Raw genomic sequence first — 24,432 nt, 5'->3', positions numbered from 1 at the left:
CTTCCTGACAGACCCAGACGGCCCAACACAATTAATTGACGAACACTGAAATGCTGCTGTTGCACCATTACAGACAAATTCAGATGAGATAAGCTGCATTTTTGAGACACAGGAGAGGAAGGAATTCTTATTATCTCATTGAACATTGTTGTCTTTTTCCCATTAAGACCATGTCTTCAACTAATTAGGACTAATGAGCAAAACACATAAAAGATTTTGTGTGAATAAATACGGTTTATTAAAAAAAATTGATACAAATTTACAGTGCTGTAATTCAAGATTCGGACAGATCGTTCAAGAACGATCAGAAAATAGGAAAAGGGGTTTTTGGTGTAAATTCAACTTGGTTGTCGTTCTCTTTCCTCCAGATCCCTGATGTGCAGCAGCTGCAAACCCTGACCACAGACCAGCACCCATCCTGGGTTTCCTGCCCTCTCATCAGCAGCCTCATCTTCCCTATTATTACTCTCATAAACTGGGCCACTCTTCTTGTTCCAGGCTTCCTTGGGTCCTGACTCATCAGCCGTCACCTTTTCATCAAGAGATCCTGCCTCCATTTTCTTACACTCTGTTTTCATTCTTGTCTCATTGTCCCTCCCATCCCATATTAGATTCTGCTGCTCAGAATGAAACCCTTTTTTTCTGAGTCTATCTCCCGGAGCCTCCGCTTCCTCCTCCCACACTGCGAGTCCTGCAGCGTCAGCCACATGGGAGCACAGCGACCCGATCAGACTGATACCAGCACTGCCGACCGTCCACAGACAGACCCTTTGATCTGCTGATGTGGAGACCACTAGTCCAGGTCTAAAAAGCTTCAGGGAGGTCAAAGGGGCAGCGTGACCTGTTGGGATGTGGTGCTGGGAATTGAGATGAAGAAGAAGACTGCTCGGTTGTAATAACTGGCTTTGAGGAGTAAAGACGGGGTCAAAGATCTGAGGAGACTCTCTGCTGCCCCCAGTCTTTTCATCCTTTGGGTACTGCGCCCTAATTACTGAGACCGTCAGCTGCCCATCATCGCCTCCACTAGCAACAGTCACCTGGCAACCGCCGTCTTGTTTATCTACCCAAACAGCCAATGAATTGATACCGCTCTGGTGGGCAGGGATGTTGAGGCAGGGGATTGATGGGAATGGAGTGTTCTTACAAAGGGCGGATACAGAACAAGCTTCAGTCAAATCCCACACTGCAATTTTGCCATCTGTTGCAGAACTGAACAGCAGCGTATACCTGAGAGATGCAGAAATGAAAGGCAGACATGCATGAAGACATGGGACTACATGGTAGCCTGGTGATGAAAAGGTTCGAATCAGATTAGTAGAATAATAGTAATAATAATAAAAAAATAAGAAATTGTAGCATAAAAAACATAACCACCTGCTGCCTGTTCCATCCTCCAGACTGCAGGTGGCAACACTGAGCACACAGCGCTGGTGGTAAAATGTCTCCCACAACAAAACAATCTGATGTTCAACTTCTCTGACTGAGAACAACCTGAAAAACAAAGCAGTAAAGATGAGACCACACGCCTCACATTGGGGTTTGAAGGTTTCTGAGTGTGGGCTTGAGTATTAAAAGAATCCCTTGATAGTCAAAACCGCAGCGACCAACCTGAGCGCTCCATCACTGCAGGCCAGTGCCAAAAGGTGGCGGTCTGGGTTCTCGTCCAACACCACAACAGACATGTACCTGAAAACAGGCAGATATAACCGGTGAGGTTGAACACTGAGGTGGACATGTTTCTAAAAGCAGTGCATCTTGACTTTGTCGGCTCCCACTTGCCTTGTTTCAGGGTCCATTTTCACGGTTTTATGTCGATTGCGCCTTCTCTCCCACTGTTCGTCCAACCGGTGCCCTGCCACCTGGATCACCTGGCAGGTTGGAACCCGTCTGTGCTTGTCCACACTGACCAACAGTCGATAGCACTGCACCTGCGCTCGCCCACCAGCCGACACCAGCAAGGCAGAAAGAATCTGGCTTTCGCCATCTGTCTCCTGACATGTCGCCACCGTCAGCGTCCGTACACTTGAGATGTGGTCCGTGATAACTGACAGAACCTTGACACTTCCAGAACTAGGCTGTACCGCGAGGACAGTTAAGCTAGTGTCGTCTCCTCCCGTCACCACTATCTCCCAGTGTCCTTCATCTATTGCCCTTTCCCTCCCCCCTGTCGCGTTCCCCACGTGGCTGACTGCTTTTATCCTCCCCATCCTGCACACGCACCCGATCCCCCTCCCATGAACACCTTCTCGCAGGCTCCATCCTTCAGACCGTCCTGCCTTTAATGACACTCCGGGGGGTTGTGAGGCCAGGACCGCTCCCTGTTTAATGAAAACCAGAATGCCATACCCAGGCCAAACGCCTTTGTGTGAAGGCCACAGACTCCAGGAGCGATGCCCCCCACCACAAGGCACTGCTAGCAGCCTCTCCTGCCTTACTGGGTCCCAAACCACAAAGTGGACAGCCTGAAAGCCAGCAATGACAAACCTGGCTTCTCTTTCCACTTTCTCAGACTGTTCTCCTTCTCTGACTTCCTCCTCTTCCCAAATTTCTTTTTCAAGCATCAAGACCCTCTCCAGCCATTCCATACCCCTGCAGGCTCGCTGGACTCGGAGAACCTCCAGCTGAAGCCCACCTTTACTCTCTCCAGGCGCTGGACGCATTCTGAACACCCTCACACAGCCGTCCCTGCCGGTGCTGTACAGCAGCCCCTTGTGTTCACGCACTGAAGTTACACCCTGTTTTCCATGCACTCCGAACAGGCAGCTCACGGGGTGCAGAGCTGGCTCACATACATTCACCTCACCTGCAACCTCTCGTTTGTTTGTGATTCCTTCCTGAAACAGAAGCAGGGAACCTCTCCTGTCCCCACACACCCACAAGACCCCCTGGGACACAGAATGGAGGCACACTGCAGCGGTCAGCCAGCGCTTTGCACAAGGCGGAAGGAGGAAACTAGGAAGGGAGTCTACGTTGAGAGCCGGGAAACAGTTTTGATCGTGTGTTACTTTCACAGACCAGCGAAAAACATATCCCTCTGCCCCTGATGCCAGCAAACACACGTCTTGTTTTGCCTTCAGCCAAATAAGACTATGGATCTTTCCCGATCCACCTTTGAGGAGAATCCCACAGTCAGGTTGGGAGAGGGGGAACACCTGTATGGACCCACTGAGGTTTCCAACAGCACACAAACTGACTTTTTCTGCCGAGTCTTCATCAACGACACTCACCGTGTCCATCACGCAGTAAGACTGAAACTCAGGAGTCCCCTGCCAGACAACGCCCCACTGCATGTTGCTGTATTGATAAACTATCCCTTCATCAGTGCAAACTACAAACCTTGTCTGACTCCAACTTGCATTTTCATCCTCATCCTCAGCTTTACAAATTACTTTAGGCAAGCCTTGCCCGGAAAATCCAAGGTCACTTAATGTCTCTGACAGCTGTGCCTCAGTTCCCTCCTTTCCTTCTTCACTCCCTCCCACCATCCACAGCCTCACTGCTCCATCTGCACCCCCTGTGGCCACCCAGCTCTCTCTTCCTGCAGTCCCCTCACTTACTGCGAGTGCACGAACCCCACCCGCACGATGTCCCTTCAACTTACGAACCACTTTACCTCCACCTGCCGAGTCCCATATTAAACAAGCTCCGTCCTCCCCAGCACTAAACACTTTCTCCCTGGAAAGACACACAGAGAACACCCTTGCCTGGTGCCCATATAGAACCCTTATACAAGTGGGGTTAGAATGTCCACATTTGCCTCCACGACCCCCCAAATTGCCAACATCCCACACTCTTACACTACGGTCATCAGAGGCTGAAGCCAGCCATCCTTTTTCCGGGAGGTAAGAGATGCTGAAGATGACTCCATTGTGTCCAAGCAGGCGCCTTTCAACTGGAGCTTTGTCCTCAGATGTGCTATTATCGTTCCCTCCACCAGGCTTCCAGAGAATCAGCTGGTTAAAAACAGTTCCCCCGACTAAGACGGTATCTACCCATGATTCATGCACTAGAAGGAGGGCAGAGTAGAGAAGACATCCCTCTGTACAGGAGCGCTGAACCAGAACATTTCCTGAAGTGACATCCAGGAGCAGACTGGTGTTGTGGGCTACAGCCACACAGAGTAGTGAGTGATTGTCTCCAAAGAGCCAGCGAACATCCAGGATCCAGTCCTGAAGCTCCATGAGGGGACTCTGAGTCTCAAATTGAGGGCTATTCATGTGCTGGAGATCCACATGGAGTCTCACCAGTCTCACAGCCTTGCCTCCAAACACAGCAAGGTCATAGGAACCGCTCTCTCCAATCAAGCTCAGGCCTGAAGATTCACATGACATCACAAGCACGCACGCACAACCAGACACACAGACACAGAGGGAACTAACTTAAGAGGAGATATTTATATAATAATAACAATAATTTGATAATGCCAATGTTCTTTCACTTCATTTGCCAAGAGGTAGACAACATCAAACTGTACTCGCAGCAACAAAACATTAACTAGTCATTACCCTCCTTGTGCTCCATAGCACCAGTGGCAGCACCCTGTACCATGGCAACAGCCTCATATCTGGGCCTTATTCCGTGGATCCTGTAGTGTTGGAGTACGGACAGGGAGGAATGGGCTCCAGGGTGAGGTTGGAGACAGTACACCCTTAAGATTGGACCCTCGCCTGTCAGGATTTTTTAAATCATTGAGAAATATGACTTATTGGCATTCAGGCGTATTTTAAACAAACTAGAGAAAGTAACACGTTAATTTCGCATATTTTAGAATCTTATCAGTGTTGCCCACCTGTCACTAGAAATGTATCCTGAAGGAACTCCAGAGCAGTAACTGGAGCCACTAATGCTGCTGTCTCCATCTTCAGTAAAGCCATCTTACTTGCAAGCTCTTGAGATGTCACGTTAACATATTTTGTTGTCTACCAAAACATGTTTATTTGCACCCACGGTCCGCAATCCACTGTACCATGCGTCTTATTCAGTTTTCCGGGTTTTCTAGCCTATCACGGGCCACGCTGATCTTTCTGAAGCTTGATTGGTTACCTAACAAATCATCTAGAATTCTATTGGAGAAAAAGCGACATGTGACTTACAGCTCTTTGTGTATGATGCTTTTTCAGTTGGCGGAAATCTGACAAGCACTATCGCGGGATTTTATTTTAAATTCCTTTATAGACCCCTGTTCTCCCCAATTACTGCATTCTTTAAATAGCCGACACAAAATGCTTTTGCACGTTTCTTATACTTGACAATATTACATTTGATGATGCCACCAAAACCACCGGTCAAATTCCCAGCAGACAGTGAACGTATCATAAAGGGAAAGAAGAGGTCTGAGCGGTCCTGCTAGCTTTACAGCTATGCCTGGAAAATGCAAATTCCAAGATTCCTGGCTCTCGAAGGTAATTTATAAGGACTGGCTGGTCAAGGACGAACATGACATTCACTTTGCCCGATGTAGGGCTTGTTGCAAATCAATCAAACTTCAGACCATGGGCGAGGCTGCGCTCACCAGCCACGCAGGGGGAGCTGGCCACAAAGCAGCGCTGCGCAAGCTGATGGAAGGTAGCACAAATTCACAGTTACAAATGGCATGAACAAAATGTACACCACCGTTGGGCTCTTTTGTGAGTGCATGCTATGCTGGCTGGCTTTACAGTGGGTTAAAAAGCTGTGTGCAGTTGTTCTGGAGTTGAGTGGGGATGGGCGTGACTAGAAGCTGGCTGGTAATGGAGCACGTGTTCTATGCTGTCAATCCATGTAATTAATTCAGGTGCATCTTTTACACGTCTACATGTCAAGAAAGGAATCAAACACGACACGTCTTTAAATTTTCACGTCATCCTTTTGCTCACGAACAGCCACCGGTTGCACCCTACCTCACTGTTACATTTAAGAAGAAGTATTAAAATTCAGATTTGTAGTTTTACACTCTTGAGATGGCGTCCAAAAGCCGCTCCAGAACAATGTGTATCAATTTCGAAGTGACTTGAAGTGGAAAACCATGTTTAATCTGCAAGAGCCATGCTTCAGAAGGGCGTTTATTGTTGCCATGAATTTCTGATAAGTAAAATTAGAATTTCAAAAATACAAAACCCCTTCTGGAGCTGTAAATTATGGTACTCCACTTGAAACCAATCAGGCGAATAATCAAACGTGTTCAATTTTAGAGTAATGGACTCTGTGTACCAGAGGGGGGCGCGTTTTATTTTTATTTGCAACCCTGATTGCATCTGTGACCTTTTTCCTCCAGGAAATTTACTGTTGAGAGATGCAGCTGAGCAGACCAATGGCAGCACGGATCAGGTAGAGAAGATGTTATAACCTTCATTAACAAAAAGGGACCAATCATAAACCAGCATCAGTTCTCTGACTGTCACCTTGTGTGTCCAAATCGAGGACACCAAGGAGGACGTGTCTGACTGCCTCCAGCTTGATGCCCTGGACAAAACAGCAGGGGGTGACTGGTCGAATCTCCACAACGCAGACTCCATCACCCACAATGCAGAGCTGCAGGATGGGACGCTTTCTACTCCCTCTGTCGCAGCAACAGGTGTGTAGAAGTCCTCCACGGCATTTTGTCACATGACTATATGCTGTCAGCCTGCTGCTGCCACCGATGCCGTGTAATGCCTGCTGTTTGGTTTCTGGAGGTTTGCGTGATGTCCACATTTCAGTTGCCGCCAGACTCACGAGCCAGCATGTGGAGGAAGTCAGGCAGCAGAGGATAGAGGCTCTGGAGCAGCAGCAGCAGATGAAGATCCTGGAGTGGGAGAACAGGATGAAGGTGCTGGCGTGGGAGCAGGACCTGATGAAGGAGAGGAGGCGAGCGGCACGGCAGAAGGAGAAGGCCTTCAGGATGAAGAAGGCTTATTACAAAGCCAAGCTGAGGAGGATGGGGGAGAGCGTGCTGCCGTCTTCCTCCAGCAGCAGCGACGAAGAGGGGAAAACAACTGACCCCACAGAATGAACTACGGCTTTTTGAGGAGTTGGATGTTATTATTTTATTCTTGTCCTGTGGAACTGTTAAATTTTTCTACATCAAACGTGAGTTCTGTTGATTGGTGCCATAGCGGTTTGACGACAAAGTTGCCAAAGAAAAGTTGCACTTCTCTAAGTTCTCCTTTATACATGGTGAACTATTCCGTATATCGGTAAAGATCTTTATTGCTCCATCTGCCATAGATTGAGTCATTTTGGTTAAACTTCATTTCAACAGAAGTCGGCCATTTTTGTAAGTTGGATTCATGCTGAGGGAAACAAGTTAATTAACTTGTGACAGCCAGTGTCTGTCTGTTAGCAAAGTAATTAAAGTTATTTATGTATCATGATAAAATTTTCAGAAAGGAAGGTCTTCATTTATTCTTCAATAGATCAAAGCCCAACGTGCTTTTGTCATAAAGCAAACCACAATATAACCTTCTTTTAGTACGCCCTGTAAGCGTTATATGCTACAGGTGGAGGAGAATGAACTGCTTGGGGGAGGTCTGCACTTGCCGACTGCTTCTTTTTTTAGTTTTAGATGTGCAGAATGAGTTTTAATGAAAAACTCTTGTTCTGTTTGTCATCTTTTGTGTCATCTCGCTAATACATAAATTAGCATTTTGTAAACAGGTGTCTGGGCGAGTGTCTGATCTCATGGGAATGAGAACCAAGCATGCCCAAAAACAAACTCGCTCATGTACGAATAAGTCAATTCTTTTAATATCCAACGTTTCGCTTGATTTCCACGGTAACAGAGGAACAGCAGTTTCTGCCCCACCATCAGGGAGGAGACGGCAGAACAGAACAGATCCCATAGTAAACACATGAATTACAAAGACAGTCACCAACCCCTTCCTCCAATGTCCCTTCCTGTTTGCTTTCCCATAATGCACCACAACATTTCAGGCTTTGCTGGCCGACAGATCTGCATATTTACACCAAACGATCATCTTTTGTAGATTTTTGCCAACGAGGACGCACCGATAAGACTGAAATTAAAAGTTGATTTGACACAATGTGAAACCATTTTTTTTTCGTTTTTCTGAAACAATCACTTTGGTATTTAGTTTTGATCTGAGAATTTGGAGCAAGAGATCATCAAATGTAGGAGAAACAAAATCCCTTTTTATACAAAATTGCCAATAAAATATCAATAAATAAAATAAATCTAATCTATGTACAAGTTAAACAGCTGAAGGTGCACAGATGTACTGATAAAATCAAATGGAACATAAAATAAAAAAGAAGGAATTAGGGCTTTAGGAGTTCCCCTCGTAGCCAACAGGGGGCAGTGCCTCATTGCAGGAGCATTGTTTTGCATGCTGCAGCCACACACACACACACACACACACACTAACCATCACGTACACATCCCAGAGAAATGATTACAGAGCAGAGCTGTTCTTCCCATCTAATGGGTAACAATCACACCCTCTCAACCCCCCCGCAGCTACATTTGGCACAATGATGTCACAGCCTAGTTTTGTATGTCATCCTATATGCTCATGCTCTCAATGTTTCGGTTCTGTCTCTCCAGGATCTGCCAGAGGGCGTGCACACACCCCATCAAATCAGAAATCCTTGTTTTTATGATCCACTGCCCACATTCATTACAAAAATCCATTGTTCTTTAATCCCCCTGACAGCTGCTGCAGACTGCCTGCCTGTGCTTGGGTGCGCCCTCACGTTGTCACTTGAAGGCCTGAAGAGCTATGAGAGAAAAGAAATGCCTCGGTTGGAGGGGAAAAAAGCATCGCTAAACCTAAAGAGGCTTTAAGCAACTGACATTCAATCTCTACTGCAAACTGCCGCATCTTTAAAGCAGTCTGGGCTTCCTACGCGTGACAATCAGCACCGATCTGTTAATACTGTACTCTGGTGTCAACCTCTCCATGATGATTAAAGGCGACTGACTCTTGTGGTGTTGCATACCCGAGAATGTTCTCAAACCATTTTCCAGCAACAGCAGAGGGATTCGCACTGTGCGGCACATTCAATACTGAAGATTTGAAGTTGTTCAAGGTTTTCCTGTAATTACTGAATCTGTATTTAGTTGGCAAAAAAAATGACTCCAAACCAAGAATCACTTGCTAAACTGCCGTGTGGTAGACAGAAAAGCAAATGCTTCAAATTTTGATATTTCTGATTCACCACATTAAATTGAAGATCAATTGATCATCAATTGAACTGAATATCTGTCATAAATACAGATTCTCAGTGTTATCACTTGCCCAGTTATTGAAAATCATATTGAACTTAATATCAAAATTTCTTTATCATGAATTGAGGGTTCCCAACCACTGGAGTGCGGGCCTGCTTTGGGGCATTGGGTGGGACCAAGCAGGACGTGGCAAAACTCAAAAAGAAATAAATGTAGTTTTACGTTGGCCATTCGTAATACTTTAGAAATGTTCATTTTTGTAGCATATGGCAGCCAGGCCGGTATCTGATCTGTGTAACTGGAATGGTGCTTTCTGCAGGCGTCCTTTGAGATCTTCAGAGATATGTTTCATCCTCACCCTCCCTTATTTGAAACAATATGATATTTGACTTGTTTACATCTAGATCAACATTTATCGAAGAGTCCAGACAGCAGGAACGTTTTGACTTGAACCATCTTCCGCTTTAACTGAGGCGTTTATAAATGTCCCGTCGGACGAGTGAGCTGCTCCTCCAATCGTGATATATGGACGTGCTTCATACTTTGAGGGATGGTCAGATAATACAGACTCATAAACAGAGGCATGCAGGCAGCATCTAACCTTCACCTGCCACAACTCCAGGACAGGAAACGTATGGTTCTGTTATCAGTGGACTGATATGGTCCGGTTCAGGTCGACACATACACAGAGGGAACGTTCACACTCAGCAGATCACAAATTGATGCAGCTTTGTCACAGAGGTGAGGGAGCTTCAATGGCCGAACCATCGCGTGGGTTTAGCTTAACCTTGACAATCAAATCTCTTCTCCTATAATAATCCATTCTTCTATGTACATTTCATCTTTTGTTCTGATATATTTCCTTCCCCCACATCTCGTGGTTTCGTTAATCTCTTCAGCTGCTATTGCCAGACCCATGTCGCTATTCACAACACCGATTTGTTGAGGAAAATTACCGAGGGAAGGAATTTGTCATTATTTTTTTTTCTTTTTTTGTGTCTTCCAACATGACAGAGAACAATCTTCCCCCTCAGCACAAGACTCCACTCGTACCAAAACTCACTCACAACAACCTCGCACAGGTTTTTAAAAAAGAAAACATCACGGGAGATATCTTCACTATCTCCAATGTAAAAGATACAAAATGTAAAAAAAGCTATTTACAGTCATTGTTTAAGTCTAGATGGGTCTTGTTTTGTGTTTGAAATCTGAGGTGTTTGTTAACAGTTTTGTAGGTAGTAGCGGTGGTTGATGTTTCGTCCAAAAACATCAGACATGTTTGTAGGCAGCGGGGAAAAAAATGTATACAGTCGCGAAAAATTCCCGGACATCCTCGGCCTGGTTTCTCCTCAGTCCCAAGTAAGTCCTCAAGTCCTCCGATGAACAACTAGAACTCGTCCCTGATGAGGCAGTGACTGTTCCGACATCCGAAGCTGTCATCAAGACTGTCCTTCACTTCTGTTGACTCTGAGGGGAAATGGAACAGAGTTAAATACCTTTAGCATGGAGCTAAAACAGTAAATAGGGAAATAGGAAGTGGATGTGATGATGCTGAATAAGACATAAAAATGAGGGGAAAATGCAAAAATTTGCTAAGAGAGTTTCTGGGTCCGTTCAAACTTTGATCCAATAGCTCAAAACACATATCAAACAGGGTAACAGACACCCAGTTGGGGTATTTTCACAGGGAACACACACACAGTACAGCTCACAGTAGGTTTGGTTGAGTCACGGTGACGGTCAAGACACAAAAACACGGGGCAAACTTACTCTGAGTCGGGGGAGACTTCAGATACGCTGTGGGAGGTGGTAGACTGAGGTGGGGAGGAGGAGGAGGGGCCATGGGCCGATCCGTTAGGCCCTGGGCTGGAGGCTGCAGGGGGAGTGAGAACAGAGGAATTGAAGGAGGCCAGGATGGAGGACAGAATATCCAGGTGTTCACTGGATGGCTGACGAGTCAGAGGGTTCAACCCTGGGACCTGGGGAACAGTCTGACCGGGGTACCTACATGGAGGTGCAGAGTCCAGTCGTCCCCTGGCCTGACCTGAACGAGGCAGATGCTCTTGCTGCGGCTCCTCGGAGATCGGGGGAGGAGGGGAGGAGGAGAGAGGCTGGTCGGGGAGGGAGGGCTGGCGTGGAGGCAGAGTGCGGAGCCACTCCCGACATGGCTGAGCCTGGGCTCCTCCGCCATTGGTGTCTAGCTGCTCTCTTGACCTGCTACTTATCAACATCCCCCCTAGGTGCTCCCTGGATGAGGCCTGACGTCGGGTCAGCGCGTTCAGCTGTGACCTTGACCCGCTGAGGTATCCCTCCATTGCTGCTCCTCCATTTGCACTTATATCCTCCCTGGAGGCATGGATACTGCCTGCATGGTGGTTGTCCAATCTTTCCATAGACAAAAAGTTCTCCCTGGACGATAAGGCTCGCTGGTGATCCAGCCCCAGTCCTCCAATCCCGGCTCCCTGCCCCAGACCCATCTCTCTCCTCCGTGGTAATAGATCCAAGTTATCTCTAGAACCACGAGAGTCCAGGCGGTCCCTCGACCCCCCAATTGTCTGTCTCCCGAGTGGGTCCCTGGACAGCTGCCTCCGTGTCAATGAATCCAGGTGCTCCCTGGAGGAGTAACGTGAGGCTGGCTGGGAGAGAGAGCCAGAACCTCCACTGGCGGCAGCTGTCGCTGAGTACATGCGACCGTATGAGGCTGCAGGAACCCCCCGATGGCCTAAAGTAGAGGTGCGGTACCAGTTGAGTTCACTGGGGCCCCGGCCCTTAGAAGACAAAGCCTGCAGCGCTGGAGGACAGCCAAGACGATTCTTCAGGATACCTAGGGAGAGGAAATAAGACAGTGAAAAAGAGAAGAGGAAACAAGGGGAGCAGCTACAAGCACGAGACAGATGTGTTTTTTCATATAAGACACGTTTGACTTCTTTTACATTCTGCAAATAGAAAATACTGGCTGAGTAATGTGGAAACCCCGAGGCTCAGACTTCAATATTTGCTGTGACTGTATACAAATGAGACTCCTTTTTTCCGCCATTCAGCCACGCTTTCAGACTACATGACCGATCTCAAACTCACTCGCTGTGTTTGTGTATTTACAAAGCTACTTTCTACAGTCCTTGTGCATAATTTAGGCTTAGGATAACAAAACTTACTGCTGTGGTGATTTTCTTTTTGTAGAAAATGGCCATTTATTTTAGGACACGCAGAAGATGAAACCAATATGAAACAAAATGTTGTTGTGTGTACAATTTCAACAAGTTATACTAGAACACGTTCAATACAGGGCCATGTATTCTCTAATAAAATAGATAAAAACACCCAAAACCCATATGAACTTTTTTATTATTGTTATTTTAGTGCCTGCTGTTCCTTTAAACCAAGAGAGGACTCATGTCTGTTTGTTTCAGACCGTGTCTGTGTGATTGGATGCTTCTGTCACCTTTGCGGTGCTTGTGTGGCTGAGTGAGACTGTTCTCATCCCCGCTGGTCAGGGCCGCGTCCGTCGGGTTGTTGTTGGCAGCGTCCTTGCTGTAATCTCCCCCCAGGGGGCGCTCCGACCCCCACTTCTGCATGGTGTTCGCCTCGCCCTCCTCCAGTGCTGGCCAGTAAGAGAGGAGGTCATTGCCATCGAGATCTTCAAATACAGAACATCAGTTATCTTCTAAAGATGTTTGAGTTCGTGGATGGAGGGGGGGGGGGTCTACTTAGAAATAAGTGAACACTTTGTGCAATCATCTAACTCTGCAGTCGTGCCGTTGCAGAGAATATTCTTCCAGTGTTTGGTAATCTAATCAAAGCTTTCACAGACTCAGCATTGGACATATCCTGCAGAGTCCACTAAGACTACCCAGTCTCTGCTTAACTGATCAATGCTTTAACGCTATCGCACAGTGATTAAGCGGCCATCTTCAAACCCACTTTTCCGGGATAAAACCCGAACCCATCGGCGCTGCTCCAGCTCTTCACTTTGATGATGAATTGATCGGCTTCCACCGACCGTCTGGATCCTCGACTCCACTGTGATTTATGTTTCACAGGGAGCAGAGATCATGTGATCCAGATGACTTAATGCCCTGAGAATTATTGCTTTTATTGATTTTTTATGTGGCCCTTTTCTATAAGTCAAACCTGCCACAGAACCTAATGTAGGTAAATGCATCTGACTAGGCAGTGGTACATTTTACATTTCATACAGGAGGGTTTTAAAGGGACTCCGATACTGACTGAAAGGTTCCATTATCTCCAAGTGTCGATGAAGATGAGTTCCTTTCCAGAAGTGGCTTTTTAAAAGGTGTTAACTTACCTTTGGTGCCATTCTGGGCAGGCTCAGTGAGCAGCCTCTCGCTGTGGTTGGACCGCTTGAATCGCCGCTGGATGCGCCCACGAAGTCTGACATTGTCCTCACTCTCAGAGGACGGGATGGAGAGACTGCGCTCCTCCTCCATGGACAGGTCCGAGTCTGAGTCCGAGTCCTCACCTGGTGAGAGGAGAAGAGAAGAGAGAAAAGCAGACGAAGAAATGAAACAGATGTGCCACTCCTGTGAGACTAACGAGTCAGTGTGTCCCACTGAGTATACGGATGTACCTCCATCTCTGTGGAACATGGCTACATCCAGGTCTGTTGCCCCCGTGTGGACGAGGTTTTGCTCCAGAGTCTGACGAGCCAATAGATTTTCTCTAGAGTGGACACAGCAGAGAAGTGACTGCATAGGCATCTTGTACAGCACAGAACACACTCCAAACACACACAGCCGGGATAAGAGAATCACTGAGGCATGAAGACACTAACAACCACTCTCAGAATACATTAGCGTTGCTCTATATACACAGTACTGTACAGTCATCTTCATCTTTCCTCCACTGACCCACAAAATACAATAGGGTTTAAGTGGTGAAGGGAATTTCCCCTCTGAAGTAACATCACCCAGAAAAGCCTGACCCCATTCACACCTGGGTCTTAACATTTAGTTTTATTACTGGGATGATGAAGCACTGCAAACTCATGTTTAAATGTTTGCATATTTACGTACCTGGCAGAGCTGACGGAAGAGACGGTGGAAGTTCCCAGGGTAATGCGATGCAGCCCGCTCTGCTCCAGCAGAGATGCGTTGTGATACGGGTTCTGAGCCTGGGGAAAAACAAACGGTGAAAAACACATTTTCGAGATAGCAACCTGAACCTCTTGTGAATTCTAAGTTGGGAAGCACAAAAGAATACAAATGCAGCTGGTCCAGTGGTTGCTGACAGCTGATCATTTATAGTTAATAGCCTGTCCCATAACTGGTTTGGTCAAGTACAGATTTTGTCCCAGATGACTTGTTGATGGATAGAAGTTAGGAAAATATGAAGGAGGGGGTTAAAGAGCAGAATAAAAAATGTAGAAACACATTCAGACCAGCTGCATGAACACATAAACAAGTTTGAGTGTAGAGAGCTGAGCGATGAACTGATGGATGCCCAAGATATAAGAGAGTGAAGGAAATCTTTCCCGGTTGGTATTTTATTTTATCTGGGTCAGTGACAGAGCCCGAAGGCAGAGGAAGAGGAGAGATGCTGGACAGGAGAGATAAATGAATGGATGGAGGGAAGGTGGAGTGGAGGGCAGGAGGGCATTGGCGCATTTGTGGTAATGGATGCACCGAGAATGCGCATCTAGAAGAGTAAGAAGCAAATAAATGAGGATATGGCTTCAGAAATGTAGCCAGAGAGGTTACAGTTTCATTAATTTACCCCATTACCATCATGCAATTGCGCTTTCATAGAAAATGCAGGTAAAAACTTTATTTAACCCAAAGGTTCAAGTTCAGGTCACAATATCAGATAACGATGAGGCTGAACAGAGGTGAGCAGAAGCAGCGTGCGTGTGCAACTCACGGCGTTCTGTGGTGGTCTTGGGGGGTCCTCTCCAGGACTCTTCTTACCCAAACAGGCAATCCCCCATGCCTCTTTAAACTCAGTGTTGAACACAGTGAAGACCAGCATCACACACAGACCCTGTAGAGAGAGAGCATCGACAGGAGGGAGACCGCAAATCAAACGCAGGCTCGCTTCTCATGGGGTGCACTTAACGTGGTAGGTCGATGACCGGTGCACTTTCACAGACACAGCTTGTCCAGAGACACTCAAACAGTTAGAAGCTTCCAGGGTTTTCCAGGAAGTAAGGCGACAGCAGATTGAGAGAGCAGGACATTGAGGAGACGTCTAGAAAAACCTCACAAGAGCTGTCGGTGAGTGTTTTAACTATTTTAACTACCGTAGTCACTTTAACCACCCCTGATGACCTATGATTTCAACTTTGGTAATGATGCTCAGTATCCACATTTTTTAATAATGCTGCATGTTTGTCCTTTGCAACACCTTGGAAATACATTTAGTTTATACCTGCACCAAACAGAGGACATCAAATATGTAGTAGAAGGCCAGGACGCTGTTATTCACGGCCATCAGACCACAGAGCCAGGTGGAGGTGGCTACCAGCAGCAGCAGGAAGGCATCTCGGATGGTAGCACTGGAGAAAGAAAGAAAGAGTGAGAGAGATGTGAAGTACGCACAACCCAGATAAAATTCATGTACAACTCCACACTTACATGTTTGCCTGCTTCAGACAATAAAACTATGTGAATCAGTATTTGAGATTCTCCTGTCGGTTAGGTTTTCATTGATAGGATGGCATTTATTTTTAATCCCAAGGAAATACTCCTCACTTGCCAAGTCATGTTCAAATGTCACCTTCAGAAGCACTGAACATTTCTTGGAAAGGATCATTTTCAGCTGCTGGTACTCACATAACTGGAAGTTTCTTGGTCTCCTTCTGAGAGGGACTGCAGGAAATCTTGGCTACAATCATGAAAATCCCCCCATTCATCTGGACAGAGGAACATGAATGGAAGAATAATCATATAAATAATTCCGTGTGGTTCATTTGGATTAAAAAATTAAGGCAGACTTTTTAAAAAAAGAGATTTAAAAGCAATGTCACATGATTTATCAGGCGGACGATTATTACCAGGATGACAATGGCTATGGGACCAGCAAAGCTCCACAGGAGTTTGTCATAGATGGAGATCCAACAGAAGTCTGGGTTCCCATAACCCTCTGGGTCGAGGCCCACTGCCAGGCCTGTGAAGAAGAGAGAGACAGTCAGATCTGACAGGAAAAGCTTCTCTAGTCTGCTTCAGTTCCAAACAGAGACCGTCAGGAAGAATAGGACGGGATGTAATTATCTGTGTGACTGTAGCAGGAAAGGGGACATGACTGATCAAGTGCTGATTAATACTGCAGGAGGTATTTTTAATTGATCATTGTTAAAACATTTTTGGGGTGAAAACAACAACGTTTATAAAAGGCAAAGATAACCAAATAACAGTACGCAAGATCATTCTCCACAAAATTATTTCAATGCACATTTTAGCTCCGAGCCAAAATCAAAATTTTCTTGCTGTGGGTTTTAACCAAACTGCCGCAATAGTGCCAATTCTAAATGTATGGCAAACGTAATAGAGATGGGTAAAGCCATCATAAAGAGGATAAACTAATAAACAGACCCCTGGGCCTGGAGAAAATGTGTGTGTGTGTGTGTGTGTGTGTATATGCTTGAGGTAAAGTGAGACAGCAATCGATGTGTGCTGCATATGTGTATGACAGATAAAGGAAATATGACAATATGCAGAAGTGAAAATGTGTGTAAAAAGATTGAGAGAGAGATTATTCGCTTCAGTCTGAAAGAAATTTCCCGTGTGTGTGTGCACTTTATTAAATATTAAAATGCCACTGAAGCCAGTTTAAAGCATGAGTTAATAAAATCCCTTATCACTACAGCCAGACTCACCGTCTCTGTGTGTGTTTACGCGTGTGTATGCGAGCGTGTGTAACCATATTTATGAGCACACAAGCGCGAGGAGGTCGATCGCTCTCCATGACTCTGAGAGACGTCTCGCAGATCCACGTCGGTGTTTCACCTGTGATAATGGCAGGGACGCCCCACCCGATGGCGTAGTAGAACCTCATGGCGCCGAAGTTGATGTTGCGTTGCTCGGTCTGCATGCGGTAGATGTGAAGGCCCTCCACGAACATCCAGGCAAATGTGGACATGAAGAAATAATGCAGCAGGATGGCGACCACGGTGCACAAGAACTGGAGGGAGCAAGACGGAGATAAATAATGAAGCGGGTTGTTTCTAGATCGTGTGACAAGAAGAGAATTGAGAAATAGACTTGGAAATGCAATAATCTCTATTGATTTTGTGAGAGGAAAAGGTGTAACAACATCACAGCGCGAGTTGGGGCTGAATAATACGCATTAATGAGCCAATTACACACTTGACTAATGAACAAACGCCTGGCAGCATGTCAAAGGAAATCTCCAGAACCCCCCTCCAAACAACTGATTGTGGTGTTTTGAAGGCGTTGAGTCTCTCTGATAACCCCCGTGGGTTTTTCCTGAAGTGCAATTACAGGTTAAATTTAAACATTAAACGCCTCCTCTCTCTGGAGGGGTTCACAGCTGATTTCTGCACAATTTTATAGAAAAAGAATGAGATGTCATTGATCGTCTTTGATGGCAAAGGGAAGGAAGCGCCACAAAATAGAGATGTCAGGAGCACCGGCATCCCGATTCAGAGCAGATTGGGAATTTGAGTTTCAAGGGTTCCCCTTTTTCATTTTTCTCCTTTTGAATTTTCAGATCTCTATTAAAAGCACAGACCAGGGTCTGTGCTCCACCCACCCCCACGCTTCAGATCATATTTTATCAGGAACCAGTCAAAATACTTTTGTTGACGCTCAGGATAAACTTCTAAATCACTTCTGTCACTTCAGTGCTGCTGCCTGGTTTGATGTTAATTCTAAATGTCCTCATGAATAATTCACAATATGTGCAACAACAGCTTCCTGACAAAATAACCCCAGGCTGCTTCCAAGCACGCCAAGAGGGTTTGATTTGAACTCTGGAGCCTCGCGCGTCTTTTTTGTTTCACTCGATGGGAAAGATGTCATTTAAACTCAAGTGGCACTAAATTACAACAGCGCCACATCGGAAAGTACTTGTCAGGGTTCTAAAAACTTTGTCTGTCAAGGGGAAAAGTGAAGCAGAACCAAGAGAACAACAAAAAAATTTATTTTGGCAATCGACGGCTGGCTAAAACACAGCAATGGAGACAGCGATAATGAGGTGAGACCAGTCGTGTGCTGTAGAATTTATTCTGGGAGGCTTTTCACCTTGTCCCAAGTCATTACTTCACCAAAATGATCTGATTAAGACAAGGTCGACTCTCTCTGTCTGCAATAAGGACTTTGTCTGCTGTTTTAATCCGCTCCTCTCCTCTCCTCTCCCCTCCCCTCCCCTCCCCCTCCCCTCCCTCCTCTCCTCTCCTCTCCTCTCCTCTCCTCTCCTCTCCTCTCCTCTCCTCTCCTCTCCTCTCCTCTCCTCTCCTCTCCTCTCCTCTCCTCCCCTCCTCTCCTCTCCTCTCCTCTCCTCTCCTCTCCTCTCCTCTCCTCTCCTCTCCTCTCCTCTCCTCTCCCCTCCTCTCCTCTCCTCTCCTCTCCTCTCCTCTCCTCTCCTCTCCTCCACTCCACTCCACTCCCCTCCCCTCCCCTCCTCTCCTCCTACTTTTCCAAATCCTTCAAGCTAAATCAAATTGATATATTAATGTAGGACAATATAAAAAATATATTTTAGAGAGAGGTGAAAGGATTTTGAAAAAGTCCTGATAAGCAGCCAACTTTACATAAAGATTGACAGGAGAACAGGCAGGCGGTGAATCTCACACTCCCACATACACAAACAAACGCTCCATCTATGAAAAAAATGCTCCATTATGCACATGAAATTAACAAAGCTGAACAAATGCAGAACAACCAGCCAGCACAAGCTCTCTGCCACAGCACTGAAACGTTAGCCCGAGTAGATAAACGAGCCAGCACAGCCAGAGCGAACCAGTCGATGTCCAGCGCGAGCGGTCACAGCCCAGATGAACTCGATGTCATGCTGCGTGTGCACGTTTCAACACACAGTAAGTAGATCTTAACTTTTTCAACAGGATTGTGAGAAAGAAGCAGAAATAAAGAGAAATGCCTCTCTGGACAGCTTAGTAATTGTTAATAGTCACAAACCGAGGCGTATAAAAACACATGCTACCTGCTGCTCAGTCTGATTGATCCCCAGGAGAAACACGAGTTCGGACAAAAACATGGCCGCCGCTGTGTTTGAGTGGATGCTCCTGGTGTTGGACTTGAGGCCTCGCAGGCAGGACAGCACCAGGACAGAGAGGATGAGAGCCAACATGGACAGGCACAGAGTGCAGTAGGTGACCAGGCCCAAGATCTCCAGATCCCCCTCCAACTGCTGCTCAAAGAGAAAAATGGCGTTTGTCCTGGATTTTGGACATATGGGCCAGCTCTGTGACAGACCACTAACCTCTCTATGTGAGCTGTCCATCAACACACCAAAGGTCCCCAGTCTCTGACACTGACAGCGGACATGAGAGGTGTTCCTGTACACGACCATACAGTCCCTGACCGTCCAGCATCCTCCCAGATCATACCTGCAGACAAAGACATGGAAGAATGAAAAGACAGTAAACTAATGTTGTCCTCATGAGTAGAAGCGTCATCGTGCAATAAATGATGTGGCTGCTGATCAGCTTCTAACAGATAACTCCATTTACAAGAGTAATCTAGTAAAGTATAATGCTACTTCTTCCCTTCCCTTCTTTTGGAATGATTTAATGAGTGTGTTTTGAAAAGCATGTTTTTCCTGGTCCCGGGTTTGTCCTCAACCATTAAGCACAGCTGTCCTGAATCCTGATTGGCCCCGTTTCTCTCCTGACGCAGGGGGACCGAAGGAGTGGTGATAAATGTCTGCTATTAGCAAAAATGCCGCCACCGTATTCTCTCTGCACATCTTAGTTGATGAGGCGACGGCGTGGTTCAGGACGGGGGGTTGTTTCAAAAACAAACACTACAGAAAATGTACCAAGAAAAGCATCTCATGGGTGTTGTTCCTGTAGTTGTTGTTTCTTTCCTCCCCTCAGTGTTCTGCATTAGAGCGGGTTTATTTACCTCCGATCAGTCCTGGTCGAGTCTTGTATGCTTTTACTCTCACTTTGCTGAGCTGAACAACATCCACCAGCCCTTAAATTTAAATTAGCTTCCTCTTTTCAGCACGGCCCTGCTCTCAGCACACAAACTCATAGACTTCCAGTGCCCTTTGCACTCACTGGCTGCTGTGGTTCCACTGCACACACAGCGGTTTGCTGCGATTGGCCGTCTCCAGCAGCTTGAACTCAAGCAGGACGGGCTGGTCCAAGTGTCCGCTCACAAACGTCTCATTGTTGAAGACGGAGATGCTGACAACTGGGGAGTTCATTACTGGATGCCGGGGAAGCCTGAGGGAGAAAAGGAGGCAGAATGTTTAGTCGGGAGAAAGTAGAGTGTAATGTTCAGTAACGTTAGGATGAGCAGAGAGGATCATTGTTACTATAGAAACAGCTAAAAACAAGTGTTTGGACAGTTTGAGGATGGATAAAATTTTAACACTGATAAAAATAAATGATATATTTCGATGCTCTGGTTTACAAAAAGCAATTTAGATGCAGTTAATCCAGCATGATTCCTTCCTGAGACTATTCAGTGTTTGTGAATCTCTTGGGATTATTATTATTGTTCAGGGGATGATTGAGTCCCACCTCACTCCTCTTCTGTCTGTGTTGTACTTGGGAGGGAGGGCGGCGCCCAAACTGCGGTAGATCAACAAGATGACGATGGTGACGGGCTGCTCCGGCGCCGGAAGCGTTCGTCTGGCCGATGTGTATTCCACCGTCTGATTGGCCGACATGCTGATTGGGGGTGGTGGCTGATTTTGATGGGCTGTAATAGAAAGTCTGTTAGCAGACATCTGCTTTCCTCACACCTTTTTGTTTACAGACTCATGTTTCTCACGTTCTTTGTCGGTACGCTCCCTGTCCTTCCAGGTGTGGTGCTGCTGTCGTTGCGCCACGAGGGCAGTGGGAGGCATTATGATATGTGTGTAAGGATCCCATAGAGACTGACCCCGAAAGAGGGTGGTGTGGTATCGCGGGAAACGCCGCCGCACGTGGGTCTGGGTCTCCACGCGGTCCAGGTTCATGACTGGCAGAAGAAAAGAAGCGAACGTGAGAACTGATGGGACAAACTGAAATTCACCAGTTTAGAAATATCATCATTAACATCATCGTATTCACATCAAAAAGGAAGCCTGGGCCCACTGCAGCAGCATTATAGTATCATTCATCCAAAAAACTTAACAAAAAAAACATCAATGATATTTGGTTTCCTGGGATTTTTTTTTGTTTGTTTAGTGTCACATTTTTAAATATAACTCACATAATGGCCCCTAAATTTAGGCTGAATTGATAGTGAACAATTCAAATCATTCCACAGTGACAGAGAAGGCTGATGAGAACCACTCAATAATATACAATTAATGCTCTAACGTGGAAATAGAGCCTAGAAAACACACTTTTATAATGATTGTTTCCCTAAAAAGGCTGTAACTGTGATAAAATATCAATTATTGGACTCACAATAACTAGATTAGTTTTTGAATCAGGTTTAAAAATATCAGTTATCATGCTTCTAATCACCTTCACTTCTAACTCTTAAAACACATTCCAGAGTGTCTATGTATCTTTTATTTAGCCTGCTTAAAGTCCTAAAAACACTCCCAAATAACAACGGTTGTCACTTTAAATCCGGGCTAATGGGTGAATGGTCCATATAACAAACAAATTATTTTCTTTTATCGTTAGTTCAGAGGAGACGCCAGAATTGTCTGACTCAATAAGCCATTAATTCTATGTGGATTTTGGAGTGTGACGAGCTAATATGAAATCCAATACATGCAGGCAGAAGCAGAGGCGCTGCCCTATTATACTGTGACCAACAGGAAATAACTAGTCAATGTCGAGTGTTCAATAATGCAATAACACTTGATCCAGACAACAGGAGTGTAAAAAGCCCAGAGGAGTGTGTCCACAGCCCAGTGAGTGTCTTTGGATTTTAGGAGCATGTTATGATGATTTAGGCTGGGAAAAAATCTGCTTCATTCTGAAAATTTCCTTTTGCAGAGATGTCCGTCGACACCGACGTGAACTAGTCACACATGAATTCAAGGGCAGCAGATGGTTGTGAGGCCGGTCCACCCATGCCCAATCCCATTTAGCCGAGAGCAGTGTGTCTCCGCGTTGGACGTGTCTGTGTGGGAGTGTGAAAATGATGCTTTAACTGTCTTTTATATTCCTTCCGCTTTACACTTATTGCTCGGCTGTTCGTGCCAAGCTCAGCTTCGAGGTTTCGCATCATTTGGGGGTGAAATTTAAAAATCTGCATGTGTTCAGCAGAATTGGGGAAATTCAGCGATGCTCTTTACCTCAGTCTGCATCTAACTGATCCTGCTTATGAAAATAACCGTTAAACCTTCCTGGTTCCTTGACTGCCAGCTCCGTTGTCAATAATCCAGCAGATGCTAAGAAGGAAGTTTCAGTTTATTTCCACAAAGCTTCATCCAGGGGTGCAGTAATTAATTACCATGTAGTTTTGTTTGGATTCTTGTTTACCTTCTTCTGCTGCTGCTAACTCCCTCCAGTCCTGCACATTACCCTTTTTTGGACATATTTCTTGCCATAAAGTTGTTGTAGCTTTACTGATAAACACAATCACGGTGTCTCTTTATCTGTACTGTCAATGAAAAGCACAATTAGCGCCAGATCCTGTTTATTTGTGTGGTTTTGATTCATGTTTGTGGCATCTGCACATCTGAAGGATGCGTGTCGGCCAGCTTTCGGAATGCCCGGGGGTGTTCGGAGACGCTGCTGTGGGCGAGCGTGTGTGTGTGTGTGTGTGTGTGTGTGGGCGGCGTGAAATTCATCTGCATGTGCTGCTTCCAGCACTTTGACTGTGCCATCTTCATTTGCATCAGCGGTCTTCTTCTCATGCTTCCCATGGAGTTATTGTAGCTGATTTCACAGCGGTGATTTGCAGTGTGATGGGACAACCACAGCAAATCGCCTGTTAAAATTTAATTACTGTCTCTCCCCTCTAGTTGTGGATTTAAGCGGAATGAATGTGTGTTTGTTGACTCTGCGCTCACCCAGGTTTGGAGCAACCAGCGCCACAGGGTTGAGGTAGGTGAGCTTCATGTTTTTGGCCAGGTTCTGGGAATACTGCCGCAACAGACCCGTCAGCTCGGCTGGCCCAGCGCCTGGGATGTGGTTCTGACTCTGAATGAGGGCTCTCCAAAGCCCAGAGGTACCGGGACCCAACAGCACACTGCAGGCCCGTATAAGGTTCTAAAAGCGGTGACAAAAACAACAACAAACAATTAAAATTCTTAAAAGAGTGCTTTCTTTTCCTAGAACTTGGAGTTGAGAAAAAAAACTGACTCAAACCTGGGATGCGAGAACAGCTGGTGTTGGGAGGAAAAGTAACCACACAACAAATAATGATGAGTTATTTCTTATTTTACAGGAATTTAGGCAAAAGAAGAGGCTTGAGATGGCAAAAAAGAAGAGAGAAAGAAGTCTTAATTAGGTATTCATTGCTGTTTGGGGTTCATCACAGGGTCAACAGACTTAATGTTCAAACACAAGAGCGAAGAAAGTCGGCAAGAACGGACGGAGCGTCTGGTGATGCTGATTCCAGTCATATCCAGACAAAACCCACAGTAGAGCTCACATATCACATCACCCCTGTACATACAGGCAGCCAAGCATTAACATTGCAGTGGGATTTTAAACTTGTGGTTTCTGTTATTTTTACCTTTATTGAGTGAAGACAAACCCAAATTATTTCAGCCCCTGATTAAATGAGCTGCGTTTCCAGGCTTTAATTTATTCATTTTTCAAAAAAAAAGTCTATTAAAACTCTGTGGCTCCGTGGTGTCTCACTCTTCCCGGCTCTAGTTGAGATTCAGTTACGGATGAAAAATCTCTGAACAAACAAAAAACAATATAAGAGGTCAGTGTGACTCCAGCAAAAGCAATAAAGCATTTCAATCTCTCCTAATTCTCCCGGGAAAAATACACAAGAATAAGTCTCGTGTAAAAAAGGGAATCATTTACTGTACGGTGCACTGTAGCGGTTAGTATGAGGACAGCCTGGTGGCAGGTATGAGGATCGTGGACTTATTAACAAATGTGAAGATGGTAACGTCACTTATGAAACAATTCAACTCATGTGTCTATACATAATTACTGGTATGAACATTTAACAATATCTCCAGATGAATAATGATAAACCACAACTGTAGAT

General features: G+C 45.8%; 3 protein-coding genes across 8 annotated transcripts in view; 1 reads left to right on the top strand and 2 right to left on the bottom strand.

The window, feature by feature from the left end:
* Positions 1-214: 214 nt before the first annotated feature.
* Positions 215-5,014, bottom strand: wdr6 (WD repeat domain 6). The gene is made up of 6 exons (XM_003963031.3): positions 4,790-5,014; positions 4,506-4,667; positions 1,780-4,312; positions 1,609-1,686; positions 1,375-1,491; positions 215-1,227 (listed from the first exon to the last, which is right to left on the bottom strand). Exons 1-6 carry the CDS (start codon positions 4,872-4,874, stop codon positions 339-341), a joined length of 3,864 nt encoding a protein of 1,287 aa, XP_003963080.3. The 5' UTR covers positions 4,875-5,014; the 3' UTR covers positions 215-338.
* Positions 5,015-5,130: 116 nt separating this feature from the next.
* On the top strand, positions 5,131-7,046 carry fsbp (fibrinogen silencer binding protein). Of its 3 annotated transcripts, none has more exons than XM_029833303.1 (4): positions 5,131-5,402; positions 6,254-6,306; positions 6,400-6,553; positions 6,654-7,046. In XM_029833303.1, the coding sequence occupies exons 1-4, from the start codon at positions 5,372-5,374 to the stop codon at positions 6,968-6,970; spliced, it is 555 nt and encodes a 184-aa protein (XP_029689163.1). In that variant the 5' UTR covers positions 5,131-5,371; the 3' UTR covers positions 6,971-7,046. The 3 variants fall into 3 exon arrangements, with proteins under 3 accessions (XP_029689163.1, XP_011620097.1, XP_011620096.1); XM_011621795.2 differs by having other exon boundaries at positions 5,131-5,565; positions 6,678-7,046; XM_011621794.2 differs by having other exon boundaries at positions 5,131-5,565.
* A 663-nt stretch (positions 7,047-7,709) lies between these two features.
* The window catches only part of celsr3 (cadherin, EGF LAG seven-pass G-type receptor 3), a 64,390-nt gene continuing 47,667 nt past the window's right edge, over positions 7,710-24,432 (bottom strand). For 2 of the 4 annotated variants that reach the window (XM_029833299.1, XM_029833300.1), the window contains 17 exons: positions 23,273-23,471; positions 21,085-21,273; positions 20,832-21,012; positions 20,364-20,531; positions 19,562-19,688; positions 19,283-19,489; positions 17,107-17,281; positions 16,155-16,267; positions 15,934-16,013; positions 15,530-15,656; positions 15,023-15,142; positions 14,179-14,276; positions 13,734-13,825; positions 13,452-13,625; positions 12,588-12,782; positions 10,916-11,969; positions 7,710-10,612 (listed from right to left, as the gene is read on the bottom strand). In XM_029833299.1, coding sequence (XP_029689159.1) covers positions 10,585-10,612; positions 10,916-11,969; positions 12,588-12,782; positions 13,452-13,625; positions 13,734-13,825; positions 14,179-14,276; positions 15,023-15,142; positions 15,530-15,656; positions 15,934-16,013; positions 16,155-16,267; positions 17,107-17,281; positions 19,283-19,489; positions 19,562-19,688; positions 20,364-20,531; positions 20,832-21,012; positions 21,085-21,273; positions 23,273-23,471 — 3,327 coding nt within the window. In that variant the 3' untranslated portion in view covers positions 7,710-10,584. The remainder of the gene's footprint in view (positions 10,613-10,915; positions 11,970-12,587; positions 12,783-13,451; positions 13,626-13,733; positions 13,826-14,178; positions 14,277-15,022; positions 15,143-15,529; positions 15,657-15,933; positions 16,014-16,154; positions 16,268-17,106; positions 17,282-19,282; positions 19,490-19,561; positions 19,689-20,363; positions 20,532-20,831; positions 21,013-21,084; positions 21,274-23,272; positions 23,472-24,432) is intronic. The other 2 variants (XM_029833302.1, XM_029833301.1) reach the window with 2 other exon arrangements.

Source organism: Takifugu rubripes, chromosome 3 (assembly GCF_901000725.2).
Source record: "Takifugu rubripes chromosome 3, fTakRub1.2, whole genome shotgun sequence".
NCBI lineage: Eukaryota > Metazoa > Chordata > Actinopteri > Tetraodontiformes > Tetraodontidae > Takifugu > Takifugu rubripes.
Note: the sequence above shows the minus strand (reverse complement) of the source record. Positions and strands in the feature narration are given on the sequence as shown.

Excerpts from the sequence above, each read along its gene's own strand:
- fsbp (XM_011621794.2), top strand. The coding sequence starts at position 5,361 with ATGCCTGGAAAATGCAAATTCCAAGATTCCTGGCTCTCGAAGGTAATT. Across the intron at positions 6,307-6,399 it reads CCAATGGCAGCACGGATCAG|GACACCAAGGAGGACGTGTC; the intron begins GTAGAGAAGATG and ends GTCCAAATCGAG. Across the intron at positions 6,554-6,653 it reads TCCCTCTGTCGCAGCAACAG|GTTTGCGTGATGTCCACATT; the intron begins GTGTGTAGAAGT and ends TGGTTTCTGGAG.
- wdr6 (XM_003963031.3), bottom strand. The coding sequence starts at position 4,874 with ATGGCTTTACTGAAGATGGAGACAGCAGCATTAGTGGCTCCAGTTACT. Across the intron at positions 4,668-4,789 it reads GGATACATTTCTAGTGACAG|GCGAGGGTCCAATCTTAAGG; the intron begins GTGGGCAACACT and ends AAATCCTGACAG. Across the intron at positions 4,313-4,505 it reads TGCTATGGAGCACAAGGAGG|GCCTGAGCTTGATTGGAGAG; the intron begins GTAATGACTAGT and ends GTGAATCTTCAG.